The 15335-nt window shown below is 41.3% G+C and overlaps 1 protein-coding gene across 2 annotated transcripts in view; it reads left to right on the top strand.

Annotated features, from left to right (window-relative positions):
• The window catches only part of ENPP3 (ectonucleotide pyrophosphatase/phosphodiesterase 3), a 214116-nt gene that overhangs the window by 82365 nt on the left and 116416 nt on the right, over positions 1-15335 (top strand). For both annotated transcript variants that reach the window (XM_069726011.1, XM_069726012.1), the window contains exons 3-4: positions 1334-1456; positions 3023-3148. In XM_069726011.1, coding sequence (XP_069582112.1) covers positions 1334-1456; positions 3023-3148 — 249 coding nt within the window. The remainder of the gene's footprint in view (positions 1-1333; positions 1457-3022; positions 3149-15335) is intronic.

The raw sequence follows: 15335 nt of genomic DNA, 5'->3' as shown, positions 1-15335 counted from the left end.
CATTCTGATAAGCAGAACACTAACACACTACCTTCACACATAACGATTTCGTTAACGATATCATTGCAACATCACGCTTTTTGTGACGTAGCAACGATATCGTTAACGAAATCATTATGCGTGACAGCGACCAACGATCAGGCCCCTGCTGGGAGATCGTTGGGCGCTGGGAATGATCAGGACCTTTTTTTGGTCGCTGATCACCCGCTGTCATCGCTGAATCGGCGTGTGTGACGCTGATCCAGCGATGTGTTCACTGGTAACCAGGGTAAATATCGGGTTACTAAGCGCAGGGCCGCGCTTAGTAACCCGGCCGGCCGGCCGTAAAGCAGAGCACATCGGTGACGCTCAGTAACCCGGCCGTCCGTCCGTAAAACAGAGCACATCGGTGACGTCACCGCTGTGCTCTGCTTTACGGCCGGCTGGCGCTGACACAGTCAGTGCGGGAAGCTGACGCCGGGGGACGTGACAGACATCGGAATGTGAGTATGTACTGTTTTTTTTTAACTTTTACAATGGTAACCAGGGTAAATATCGGGTTACTAAGCGCGGCCCTGAGCTTAGTAACCCGATGTTTACCCTAGTTACCCGGGGACTTCGGCATCGTTGAAGACAGTTTCAACGATGCCGAAGTCTTTCCCCTGATCGTTGGTCACTGGAGAGAGCTGTCTGTGTGACAGCTCCCCAGCGACCACACAACGACTTGCCAACGATCACGGCCAGGTCGTATCGCTGGTCGTGATCGTTGGTAAGTCGTTTAGTGTAACGGTACCTATAGAGGAGCAGACAGTTACTTGGAGTACAGATGTTGGTAGCACCTATGTTTGGTTATCAATACAGCTGCCGGCAGGCAAATACACGGGGAAAAAGCAGGGATTTGGAAGTCACTTACATTTTTTTTAACAAACTAAAACAAATCCCCTGATAAAGTGATTTGCAAAGTGTCCAAGTTAAACAGAAATCTTGCAAAAGCACATTTAATTTAATCAAACTCTATTGATAAAAGCGTGTATTTACAACCCCAACTCCAAAAATATTGAGATACTGTGTGAAATGTAAAGAAAACAAGGATGCAATAATTTGGAAATTACTTATAGCAATATTCTATTTACAACAGAGCCCAGAACACAGATCAGAAGTTGAAAATTAGATATTTTTCCATTCCATTTAAAAATTCATTGTATTCTGGTTTTCTTTACATTTCAGTGTTTCAACTTTTTTTGGGAATTGGGGCTGTAAGCAAAAAAAAGTGTCCCCTGTGGTGTCCGTATTTTTAATACCCTCTAAACAGTAAGTCCAGTTCTAATAAACTTTTTTCTTTTTGCTTTCCTAGTGTCATGTAGGAACAGATGCTTCGACACCGACAGTATTCGAGAAACTGATTGCAGCTGCAATACACATTGTGTTGATTCCGGAAAGTGTTGTTTTGATTTTCAAGATCTATGTGTAAAACCAAGTAAGTATGAAGTGCGATCTCTATTAGCAGCACTTGGGTTAGTCAGTTCAAGTGTTCTTTTATTTACAAAATCTGCAGGAAATCTTGCAATGACATTCCCTTCCTAATGTTTAGCATCCTGTCTTCATGTCATTCTTGTTTAAGTACATCGACGTAAATACTTTTCATGTATAATTAGTATGTCTTTCATCACCCTATTACATGCATTATCCAACACAAAACTACTATTACTATTAGCCATGTAGCTGTGCATGCCACTAGGTATTAAAGGGGTTTTCCACCCCCATGGAAAACTTTCGGTAAGTAGTGTAGCTTGCCGAATACTAAAAGTGTGTAATACACACACTGGTAGAAATAAGCTCTGCTAGACGGTTTGAGCAGTCTTCAGAAGAATGAAGATTGAAAGACGCAGATGAGGATCTAGTCGGCATGTGACCATGTGTACAAATTTCATGCTTGTGGTCACTTGATGACCATTCAAACTGGCCAGCAAAGGCAAATCCTAACACTGTTTATATTATACACTGTTAATAATCGTCAAGCGACATTGCTTGACAAAAGTTTATTCTTGGGTGGAAAGCACCTATTATCCCAGCTTGGCCTAAGTATGAGACAAAACCATACAGACATAGACAAAATTGTGTTAGTTATGACAGTGAAAAGGCTACCCTAATAAAGCAAACCCCTTTGGATCTGCTAAGCAGCGAGTCATGGGAGTCAGACCACCATGGATCAAACACTTCTAATATTTCTGATGAGGGAACCCTTAAATGTTATATCCCAGAAAACCATTTATATATCATAGTATGTAGGGATAACTCCTTATCTGAATAGTTATAGCGCTTACTGAATAGCTGTATTGGGAACCCAAACACCTGGAGCGCTCCCGATATTCATCTGTTCCGAGCCGCAGCTGCAGTGTGACAGTCACAACACACACATGGAGAGCCTGTTTGATGGGATCTCCATGCATGTTGTGACTGTCACACAGCCACGACACATGCGGCAGCGTTTCGGAACAGATGATTATCGAGAGCGCTCCAGGAAGCCGAATTCCCGATGCAGCTATTCGGATAAGGAGTTATCCAAAGCTATTCGATCATCCCTAATTGTATGCCATTATTGCAAAGTTGCAGTGTACTGTCATATTCATCTTTTTGTCAATTATGTTGTGTCACATGTTGGAATACAAATTTCCCTCTAATGCCATTTTCACATTTATTGGTTTGGATCAGATATTCATCATTATTTGGTCAGATTATAAGATTTTACCATCAGTGTTTTATCAGTTTTTTTATATGCCTAAAACAGCTGATGACAGTAGATGAAATGTTTCATATAGAAAAGTGTTACATGAACTTTATAAATTATTACACTACGTCATATTGATTACTTAACATTTTGAATCGCTGATAAGTAAATGATAACTGCACTGGTATTCAGCCAAACCTTTCTTCAATCATTTGCAAGAAATGTCTCAGGAACATATATGGAGTTCAATAGATAGTGCTATTCCTGTTTTTCTACCGTAGTCTGTTGCTTATCAGCTGTTTTAATGTATCGCAGAGGAAGACTGGAGCTGTAGCATGGTACGTTGCGGAGAGAAGCGGATTGCCGGCAGTTACTGCTCATGCTCAGATGACTGCGTGACAAAAGGAGATTGTTGTACAAACTACAGAGCTGTTTGTAAAGGTGAGATATGATATCTATATTACATATTATTAAAGTACAAAGTAGCACATTCATACAATTAGTCATTATTATTACAGCTGGATGCTTTTCCTGATAAATATAACATTACAGGTTATGAGTACTATATTTTGTGATAGGGCGTTGATCCAGGGAATTAGTCTGATTACCGTATAAAACTGTTGGCACCTTTCCAAAATTGTACGTAAAAAACTTTGTTTAACCCCTTAACCCCCAAGGGTGGTTTGCATGTTAATGACCGGGCCATTTTTTACAATTCTGACCACTGTCCCTTTACGAGGTTATACTCTGGAACGCTTCAACGGATCCCAGTGATTCTGACAGTGTTTTCTCATGACAGATACAGTTAGGGCCAGAAATATTTGGACAGTGACACAAGTTTTGTTATTTTAGCTGTTTACATAAACATGTTCAGAAATACAATTATATATATAATATGGGCTGAAAGTGCACACTCCCAGCTGCAATATGATAGTTTCCACATCCAAATCGGAGAAAGGGTTTAGGAATCATAGCTCTGTAATGCATAGCGTCCTCTTTTTCAAGGGACCAAAAGTAATTGGACAATGGACTCTAAGGGCTGCAATTAACTCTGAAGGCGTCTCCCTCGTTAACCTGTAATCAATGAAGTAGTTAAAAGGTCAGGGGTGGATTCCAGGTGTGTGGTTTTGCATTTGGAAGCTGTTGCTGTGAGCAGACAACATGCGGTCAAAGGAACTCTCAATTGAGGTGAAGCAGAACATCCTGAGGCTGAAAAAAAAGAAAAAATCCATCAGAGAGATAGCAGACATGCTTGGAGTAGCAAAATCAACAGTTGGGTACATTCTGAGAAAAAAGGAATTGACTGGTGAGCTTGGGAACTCAAAAAGGCCTGGCCGTCCACGGATGACAACAGTGGTGGATGATCGCGCATACTTAATTGGGGGAAGAAGAACCCGTTCACAACATCAACTGAAGTCCAGAACACTCTCAGTGAAGTAGGTGTATCTGTCTCTAAGTCAACAGTAAAGAGAAGACTCCATGACAGTAAATACAAAGGGTTCACATCTAGATGCAAACCATTCATCAATAACAAAAATAGACAGGCCAGAGTTAAATTTGCAGAAAAACACCTCAAGAAGCCAGCTCAGTTCTGGAAAAGTATTCTATGGACAGATGAGACAAAGATTAACCTGTACCAGAATGATGGGAAGAAAAAAGTTTGGAGAAGAAAGGGAACGGCACATGATTCAAGGCACACCACATCCTCTGTAAAACATGGTGGAGGCAACGTGATGGCATGGGCATGCATGGCTTTCAATGGCACTGGGTCACTTGTGTTTATTGATGACATAAGAGCAGACAAGAGTAGCCGGATGAATTCTGAAGTGTACCGGGATATACTTTCAGCCCAGATTCAGCCAAATGCTGCAAAGTTGATTGGACGGCGCTTCATAGTACAGATGGACAATGACCCCAAGCATACAGCCAAAGCTACCCAGGAGTTCATGAGTGCCAAAAAGTGGAACATTCTGCAATGGCCAAGTCAATCTCCAGATCTAAACCCAATTGAGCATGCATTTCACTTGCTCAAATCCAGACTTAAGACGGAAAGACCCACAAACAAGCAAGACCTGAAGGCTGCGGCTGTAAAGGCCTGGCAAAGCATTAAGAAGGAGGAAACCCAGCGTTTGGTGATGTCCATGGGTTCCAGACTTAAGGCAGTGATTGCCTCCAAAGTATTTGCAACAAAATATTGAAAATAAAAATATTTTGTTTGGGTTATGTTTATTTGTCCAATTACTTTTGACCTCCTAAAATGTGGAGTGTTTGTAAAGAAATGTGTACAATTCCTACATTTTCTATCAGATATTTTTGTTCAACCCTTCAAATTAAACGTTACAATCTGCACTTGAATTCTGTTGTAGAGGTTTAATTTCAAATCCAATGTGGTGGCATGCAGAGCCCAACTCGCAAAAATTGTGTCACTGTCCAAATATTTCTGGCCCTAACTGTAGTACTTCATGATAGTGGTAAAATTTCTTTGATATTACTTGAGTTTATTTGTGAAAAAAAGGAAATTTGGCAAAAATTTTGCAACTTTGAATTTTCATGCCCTTAAATCACAGAGATATGTCACACAAAATACTTAATAAGTAACATTTCCCACATGTCTACTTTACATCAGCACAATTTTGGAACCAAATTTTTTTTTGTTAGGGAGTTATAAGAGTTAAAATTTGACCAACGATTTCTCATTTTTACAACACCATTTTTTTTTAGGGACCACATCACATCACATTTAAAGTCACTTTGAGGGGTCTATATGATAGAAAATACCAAAAAGTGACACCATTCTAAAAAGTGCACCCCTCAAGGTGCTCAAAACCACATTCAAGAAGTTTATTAACCCTTCAGGTGCTTCACAGGAATTTTTGGAATGTTTAAAAAAAAATGAACATTTAACTTTTTTTTTCACAAAAAAAAAAAAAAAATTACTTCAGATCCAATTTTTTTTTATTTTACCAAGGGTAATAGGAGAAATTGGACCATAAAAGTTGTTGTACAATTTGTCCTGAGTACGCCGATATCCCATATGTGGGGGTAAACCACTGTTTGGGCGCATGGCAGATATCGGAAGGGAAGGAGCGCCATTTGACTTTTCAATGCAAATTTGGGTGGAAAGGAGATAGGACGCCATGTCGTGTTTGGAGAGCCCCTGATGTGCCTAAACAGTGGAAACCCCCACAAGTGACCCCATTTTAGAAACTAGACCACCTACGGAACTTATCTAGATGTGTGGTGAGCACCTTGAACCCCCAAGTGCTTCACAGAAGTTTATAAAATAGAGCCGTAAAAATACAAAATCATATTTTTTTCACAAAAATGATCTTTTCGCCCCCAATTTTTTATTTTCCCAAGAATTGCAAGGGAAATTGGACCCCAAAAGTTGTTGTGCAATTTGTCCTGAGGACGCTCATACCCCATATGTGGGGGAACCACTGTTTGGGCACATGGCAGAGCTCGGAAGGGAAGGAGCGCCATTTTGGAATGCAGACTTATATGGAAAGTCTGCGGGTGTCACGTTGCGTTTGTAGAGCCCCTAATGTACCTAAACAGTAGAAACCCCCCACAAGTGACCCCATACTGGAAACTAGACTACCTAAGGAACTTATCTAGATGTGTTGTGAGAACTTTGAACCCCCGAGTGTTTCACTAAGGTTTATAACGCAGAGCTGTGAAAATAAAAAATCATTTTTTTCCACAAAAATGATTTTTTAGCCCCCAGTTTTGTATTTTCCCAAGGGTAACAGGAGAAATTGGACCCCAAAATTTGTTGTCCAATTTGTCTTGAGTATGCTGATATCCCATATGTGGGAGAAAACTACTGTTTGGGCACAAGTCGGGGCTCAGAAGGGAAGAAGTGGCGTTTTGGAATGGTCTGCGGGGGTCACGTTGCATTTGCAGAGCCCCTGATATGCCTAAATAGTGGAACCCCCAATTCTAACTCCAGCCCTAACCCCAACACACCCCTAACCCTGCCGGATGTCAGCTGTGATAACCAGCTGACACCTGTCCGCAATCGGCCGCGCTCCCCCCGGGAGCGCGGCTGTTCGCCTAGGACGTACTATCCTGTCCATGGGAATTAAGTCTCAGGTCACATGAACGGGATAGTACGTCCAATGGCAGAAAGCAGTTAAAGCATGTGATGCACATTCAAACTCATCTGTGGCAAGTAACAGGTGTGTGCAATTTGAAAATCACACCTGAAACCAGATAAAATTTGACTCAATCTTTGCATTGTGTGTCAGACTGAGGAGGAAAAAACTTCTTGAGAACCAAAATTGTTGAATAATATCAACAATCTCAATATTACAAGTCCATCTCCAGAGATCTTGATGTTCCTTTTTCCATGATGCACAACATAAACAAGAAGTTTACAACCCATGGCTAATATTACAGAATGTGGACAGCAGAGAAAAATTGATGAGATGTTACAGCGCACATTAGGCTAGATGGTGGATAAGCAGCCCCAATCCAGACATGCAGGCTGAGGGTGCATCAGTGTCAGTGCGAACTATCCATCGACATTTGAATGAAATAAATCCTGTGGCCATGAGTAAGCCAAAATACTTCTGGGAATGCATCTAGTAGACAGAAGAAACCAAGATAGAGCTGTTTGTTTAACCACATCATTCTACTGTTTACTGAAAATGGAATGAGAAAAGAACAAAGAATGGTGGAGGTTCAAGGATGTTTTGCGGTTGTTCTGCTGTCTTTAGCACTGGGTGCCTTGATTGTATACAAGGCATCAAGAAATCTGAAGATTGCCAAAGAATTTTGGGTTACAATGTAGTGCTCAGTGTCAGAAAGCTGGGTTTGCGTCCTAGCTTATGGGTCTTCCAGCAGGGCAATGACCCCAAACGTACTTTAAGAAACAACCAGAAATGGAAAGAAACAAGGCACTGGAGAGTCTTAAGAGGCCAGCAATGGATCTGGATCGAAATCTCATTGATTACCTTTGGAGAGATCTTAAAATTGCTGTTGGGAGAAGGCACCCTTCAAATATGAGAGACCTGGAGCAATTTGCAAAAGAAAAGTGGTCCAAAATTCCATCTGAGAGGTGTTAGAAGCGTGTTAATTGTTATAGGAAGTGATTGATTGCAGTCATTTATTCCAAAGGGTGTGCAACCAAATATTAAGTTTTAGGTTCCCACAATTTTGTTTTGCCCATTTTTGGGGTTTTGTGTGAAATGATGTCCAATTTGCCTTTTTTCACAGTTTTTGTTTTGTATTGTTCCAATAGACACAAAGGAAATAAATATGTATAACAAAACACGTGTAATTGAAATAATATTCTGAAGGAAATACTTCAGTTTCTGTAACAATTTCGAGGGTGCTAACACTTTTGGCCATGACTGTATAGGTTGAACTCAATTGCCTTAATTCTACCTTCATCCTTAAAACTATACAGACATGATCACAATTGTTGGTACCCCTCGTTTAATGACAGAAAAATCCACAATGGTCACAGAAATAACTTGAATCTGACAACAGTAATAATAAATTAAAGATCTATGAAAATGAAAAAAATGAAAGTCAGACATTGCTTTTCAACTATGCTTCTACAGCATTTTAAAAAAAATAAAACTCATTAAATAGGCCTGGAAAGAAATGATGGTACCCATGAAAATAATGTGACAAAAGGGGCATGTTAACCCCTTAAGCCCCGAGGGTGGTTTGCACGTTAATGACCGGGCCAATTTTTACAATTCTGACCACTGTCCCTTTATGAGGTTATAACTCTGGAACGCTTCAACGGATCTTGGTGATTCTGACATTGTTTTCTCGTGACATATTGTACTTCATTTTAGTAGTAACATTTATTCGATATAACTTGCGTTTATTTGTGAAAAAAATGGAAATTTGGCGAAAATTTAGAAAATTTCGCAATTTTCCAACTTTAAATTTTTATGCCCTTAAATCACAGAGATATGTCACGCAAAATACTTAATAAGTAACATTTCCCACATGTCTACTTTACATCAGCACAATTTTGGAACCAAAATTTTTTTTTGTTAGGGAGTTATAAGGGTTAAAAGTTGACCAGCAATTTCTCATTTTTACAACACCATTTTTTTTTAGGGACCACATCTCATTTGATATCATTTTGAGGGGTCTATATGATAGAAAATACCCAGGTGTGACACCATTCTAAAAACTGCACCCCTCAAGGTGCTCAAAACCACATTCAAGAAGTTTATTAACCCTTCAGGGGTTTCACAGGAATTTTTGGAATGTTTAAATAAAAATGAATATTTAACTTTTTTTCACACAAAATTTATTTCAGCTCCAATTTGTTTTATTTTACCAAGGGTAACAGGATAAAATGGATGCCAAACATTGTTGTACAATCTGTACTGAGTACAGATTTGGGCGCATGGCAGAGCTCGGAAGGAAAGGAGCGCCATTTGACTTTTAAATGCAAAATTGACAGGAATTGAGATGGGACACCATGTTGCGTTTGGAGAGCCACTGATGTGCCTAAACATTGAAACCCCCCACAAGTGACACCATTTTGGAAAGTAGACACCCTAAGGAACTTATCTAGATGTGTGGTGACCACTTTGACCCACCAATTGCTTCACAGAAGTTTATAATGCAGAGCCGTAAAAATAAAAAATCATATTTTTTCACAAAAATGATCTTTTCGCCCCCAATTTTTTATTTTCCCAAGAGTAAGAGAAGAAATTGGACCTCAAAAATTGTTGGCCAATTTGTCCTGAGTACGCTGATACCCCGTATATGGGTGTAAACCATTGTTTGGGCGTATGGCAGAGCTCGGAAGGGAAGGAGCGCCATTTTACTTTTCAATGCAAAATTGACTGGAATTGAGATGGGATGCCATGTTGCGTTTGGAGAGCCTCTGATGTGCCTAAACATTGAAATCCCCACAAGTGACACCATTTTGGAAAGTAGACCCCTTAAGGAACTTATCTAGATGTGTGGTGAGCACTTTGACCCAACAAGTGCTTCACAGAAGTTTATAATGCAGAGCCGTAAAAATAAAAAATCTTATTTTTTCACAAAAATGATCTTTTCGCCCCCAATTTTTTATTTTCCCAAGGGTAAGAGAAGAAATTAGACCACAAAAGTTGTTGTGCAATTTGTCCTGAGTGCGACGATACCCCATATGTGGGGGTAAACCACTTTTTGGGTGCATAGCAGAGCTCGGAAGGGAAGGAGCGCCATTTGACTTTTCAATGCAAAATTGACTGGAATTAAGATGGGACGCCATGTTGGTTTGGAGAGCCCCTGATGTGCCTAAACATTAAAAACCCCCACAAGTGACACCATTTTGGAAACTAGACCCTCTAAGGAACTTATCTAGATGTGTTTTGAGAGCTTTGAACCCCCAAATGTTTCACTACAGTTTATAACGCAGAGCCATTAAAATAATTTTTTTTTTTCGCAAAAATTATTTTTTAGCCCCCAGTTTTGTATTTTCACAAGGGTAACATAATAAATTGGACCCCAAAAGTTGTTGTCCAATTTGTCCTGAGTACGCTGATACCCCATATGTGGGGGGGAACCACTGTTTGGGCGCATGGCAGAGCTCGGAAGGGAAGGAGCGCCATTTGGAATGCAGACTTAGATGGATTGGTCTGCAGGAGTCACGTTGCATTTGCAGAGCCCCTGATGTACCCAAACAGTACAAACCCCCCACAAGTGACCCCATATTAGAAACTAGACCTCCCAAGGAACTTATCTAGATGTGTTGTGAGAACTTTGAACCCCTAAGTGTTTCACTACAGTTTATAACGCAGAGCCGTGAAAATAAAAAATCTTTTTTTTTTTCACAAAAATGATTTTTTAGCCCCCAGCTTTGTATTTTTACAAGGGTAACAGAATAAATTGGACCCCAAAAGTTGTTGTTCAATTTGTCCTGAGTACGCTGATACCCCATATGTGGGGGGGAACCACTGTTTGGGCTCATGGCAGAGCTCGGAAGGGAAGGAGCGCCATTTGGAATGCAGACTTAGATGGATTGGTCTGCAGGCGTCACGTTGCATTTGCAGAGCCCCTGATGTACCCAAACAGTAGAAACTACCCACAAGTGACCCCATATTGGAAACTAGACCTCCCATGGAACTTATCTAGATGTGTTGTGAAAACTTTGAACCCCCAAGTGTTTCACTACAGTTTACAACGCAGAGCCGTGAAAATAAAAAATCCTTTTTTTTCCCACAAAAATGATTTTTAGTCCCCCAAATTTTTATTTTCCCAAGTATAACAAGAGAACTTGGACCCAAAACGTTGTTGTCCAATTTGTCTCGAGTACGATGATACCCCATATGTTGGGGTAAACCCCTGTTTGGGCGCACGGGAGAGCTCGGAAGTGAAGGAGCACTGTTTTACTTTTTCAATGCAGAATTGGCTGGAATTGAGATCGGACGCCATGTCGCGTTTGGAGAGCCCCTGATGTGTCTAAACAGTGGAAACCCCCCAATTATAAATGAAACCCTAATCCAAACGCACCCCTAACCCTAATCCCAACTGTAACCCTAACCACACACCTAACCCTGACACACCCCTAATTCTAATCCCAACCCTAATCCCAACCGTAAATGTAATCCAAACCCTAACCCTAGCCCTAACCCTAGCCCTAACCTTAGCCCTAACCCTAACCCTAATGGGAAAATGGAAATAAATACATTTTTTTTAATTTTATTATTTTTCCCTAAGGCTAGGTTCACATTGCGTTAGGGAAATCCGTTTAGCACTAGCGGATTGCGCTAACGCAATGTCTTTTCAGGTGTCGTGTTTAGTGGTCGCGTTAACGTCCCCGCTCTGGAAGATCGGGGATCGGACCTCGGGCGCGCCGCGGATGCTGCAAGCAGCGTCTGAGGCGCGCCACAAAAGAATGGCACCTTGCTAGCGCGAGCCGAAAATGGCACGCTCTAGCGATGCGCTACACCCGAAAATCACATTGCTGTCAATGGTTGTGCTAACGGACCCGTTGCACGGCGTTAATTGTGACATTTTCGCCGTGCAACGCTGTCCGTTAGCGTTAACCCATTAACGCAATGTGAACCTAGCCTAACTAAGGGGGTGATGAAGGGGGGTTTGATTTACTTTTATAGCGTTTTTTATATCGGATTTTTATGATTGGCAGCCGTCACACACTAAAAGACGCTTTTTATAGCAAAAAAGTTTTTGCGTCTCCACATTTTGAGACCCATAATTTTTCCATATTTTGGTCCACAGAGTCATGTGAGGTCTTGTTTTTTGCGGGACGAGTTGACGTTTTTATCGGTTACATTTTCGGACATGTGACAGTTTTTGATCGCTTTTTATTCCGATTTTTTGTGAGGCAGAATGACCAAAAACCAGCTATTCATGAATTTCTTTTGGGGGAGGCGTTTATACCGTTCCGCATTTGGTAAAATTGATGAAGCAGTTTTATTCTTCGGGTCAGTACGATTACAGCGATACCTCATTTATATCATTTTTTTTATGTTTTGGCGCTTTTATACGATAAAAGCTATTTTATAGAAAAAATAATTATTTTGGCATCGCTTTATTCTGAGGACTATAACTTTTTAATTTTTTTGGTTATGATGCTATATGGCGGCTCGTTTTTTGTGGGACAAGATGACGTTTTCAGCGGTACCATGGTTATTTATATCTGTCTTTTTGATCGCGTGTTATTCCTCTTTTTGTTCGGCGGTATGATAATAAAGCGTTGTTTTTTGGCTCGTTTTTTTTTTTTTTCTTACGGTGTTCACTGAAGGGGTTAACTAGTGGGCCAGTTTTATAGGTCGGGTCGTTACGGACGCGGCGATACTAAATATGTGTACTTTTATTGTTTTTTTGGTTTTTTTTATGTAAAGAAATGTATTTATGGGAATAATATTTTTTTTTTTCTGCTTTATTTAGGAATTTTTTTTTTTTTTTACAAGTGTGGAATTTTTTTTTTTTACTTTTTCACTTTGTCCCAGGGGGGGACATCACAGATCACCGATCTGACAGTGTGCACAGCACTCTGTTAGATCGGTGATCTGACATACAGCCGGGCAGGATTAGAGCTGCAGCTGCAGCCTGATCCTGACCCGGAAGTGCTCCCTGCAGGACCCGGATGCAGCCCGGCGGCCATTTTGGATCCGGGGACTGCAGGGAGAAGACGCTCGGTACACGGTGAGCACATCACCGTGTACCGATCGTCTCAGGGAAGCCCGCAGGGAGCCCCCTCCCTGCGCGATGCTTCCCTGCACCGCCGGCACACCGCGATCATCTTTGATCGCGGTGTGCCGGGGGTTAATGTGCCGGGAGCGGTCCGTGACCGCTCCTGGCACATAGTGCCGGATGTCAGCTGCGATAGGCAGCTGACACCCGGCCGCGATCGGCCGCGCTCCCCCCGTGAGCGCGGCCGATCGCATATGACGTACTATCCCGTCCTTGGGAATTAAGTCCCAGGTCACCTGGACGGGATAGTACGTCATATGGGATTAAGAGGTTAAATCCTGGTGTGTCCACTAACTAGCATCACAGGTGTCTACAATCTTGGAATCCGTGAGTGGGCCTGTATATAGGGCTACAAATACTCACTGTGCTGTTTGTTGACATGGTGTGTATCACACTCTACATGAACCAGAGAAAGCGAAGGAAAACGTTGTCTCAGGACATTAGAAAGAAAATTATAGATAAATATGTTAAAGGTAAAAGTTATAAGACCATCTCCAAGCAGCATAATGTTCCTGTGACTACAGTTGCACATATTATTCAGAAATTTAAGATCCATGGGACTGTAGCCAACCTCCCTGGACGTGGCCACAGGAGGAAAATTGATGACAGATCAAAGAGACGGATAATACGAATGGTAACAAAAGAGCCCAGAAAAACTTCTAAACAGATTAAAGGTGAACTTCAAGCTCAAGGAACATCAGTGTCAGATCGCACCATCTGTCGTTGTACGAGTCAAAGTGGACTTCATGGGAGATTACCAAGGAGGACACCATTGTTGAAAAAAAAAATCATAAAAAAGCCAAACTGGTATTTGCCAAATTACATGTTGACAAGCCACAAAGCTTCTGGGAGAATGTCCTATGGACAGATGAGACAAAAATGGAACTTTTTGACAAGGTACATCAGCTCTATGTTCACAGACGGAAAAATGAACCATATCAAGTAAAGAACACTGTCAATACTGTGAAACATGGAGGAGGCTCTGTTATGTTCTGGGGCTGTTTTGCTGCATCTGCCACAGGGTGTCTAGAATCTGTGCAGGGTACAATGAAATCTCAAGACTATAAAGGGATTCTAGAGAGAAATGTGCTGCCCAGTGTCAGAAAGCTTGGTCTCAGTCACAGGTCATGTGTCTTGCAACAGGATATCGAGCCAAAACACACAGCTAAAACCACCCAAGAATGGCTAAGAGGAAAACATTGGACTATTTTGAAGTGGCCTTCTATGAGCCCTGACCTAAATTGTATTGAGCATCTCTGGAAAGAGCTGAAACATGCCGTCTGGAAAAGACAACCTTCAAACATGAGACAACTCAGTTCGGCTCCACTGTTCACACATGTGACTGAAATTCTGACTCACTGGATTACAGAGGTGTTTATTTGTAAACTGGAAGTCTCTTTTCCAATGTAAGTCTATGAAGTCTTGGTCTGACACTTCTTTAGCTTACATTGTAAAAGCAACTTCTTGTTCACACATAAATCCCAGTGTAATCCAGAGAGTCAGAATTTCAGCTTCATGTGAACAGTGGAACTCAGCGGTGCTGGAAACGATAACACATTTTGCCAAATGATATTCAAGACTTGATGTAAGTTTTGGCAAAACGTAGATGGGCATGGATGATTTTCTTTGTAAGAAAAGGCCAGCCTACCCCACAGGCCAGACATACAGTGTGGAAAAAAGTATTTAGTCATTCACAATTGTGCAAGTTCTCCCACTTAAAAAGATGAGAGAGGCCTATAATTTACATCATAAACAGACCACAACTATGAGAGTCAAAATGAGAAAACAAATCCATAATATCACCTTGTCTGATTTGGCAAGATTTATTTTGCAAATTATTGTGGAAAATAAATATTTTGTCACCTAAAAACATGCAAGATTTCTGGCTCTCACAGACCTGTAACTTCTTCTTTAAGAGGCTCCTCTGTCCTCAACTCATTACCTGTAGTAATGGCACCTGTTTGAACTTGTTATCAGTATAAAAGACATCTGTCCACAACCTCAGTCACACTCCAAACTCCACTATGGTGAAGACCAAAGAGCTGTTGAAGGACACCAGAAAAAAATTGTAGCCTTGCACCAGGCTGCGAAGACTGAATCTGCAATAGGCAAGCAGCTTGGTGTGATGAAATCAACTGTGGGAGCAATAATAACAAAATGGAAGACATACAAGACCAATGATAATCTCCCTCAATCTTGGACTCCATGCAAGATCTCACTCCAGGGGGGTCAAAATGATCACAAGAACTGTGAGCAAAATCCCAGAACCACACAAGGGGATCTAGTGAATGACCTGCATAGAGCTGAGGCCACCGTAACAAAGGCTGCCATCAGTAACACACTACGCCGCCACGACTCAGATCCTACAGTGCCAGACATGTCCCTTGCTTAAGCCAGCACATGTCCGGGCCCGTCTGAAGTTTGCTAGAGAGCATTTGGATTA

This window comes from Ranitomeya imitator, chromosome 5 (genome assembly GCF_032444005.1).
Source record: "Ranitomeya imitator isolate aRanImi1 chromosome 5, aRanImi1.pri, whole genome shotgun sequence".
Lineage (NCBI taxonomy): Eukaryota > Metazoa > Chordata > Amphibia > Anura > Dendrobatidae > Ranitomeya > Ranitomeya imitator.
Note: the sequence above shows the minus strand (reverse complement) of the source record. Positions and strands in the feature narration are given on the sequence as shown.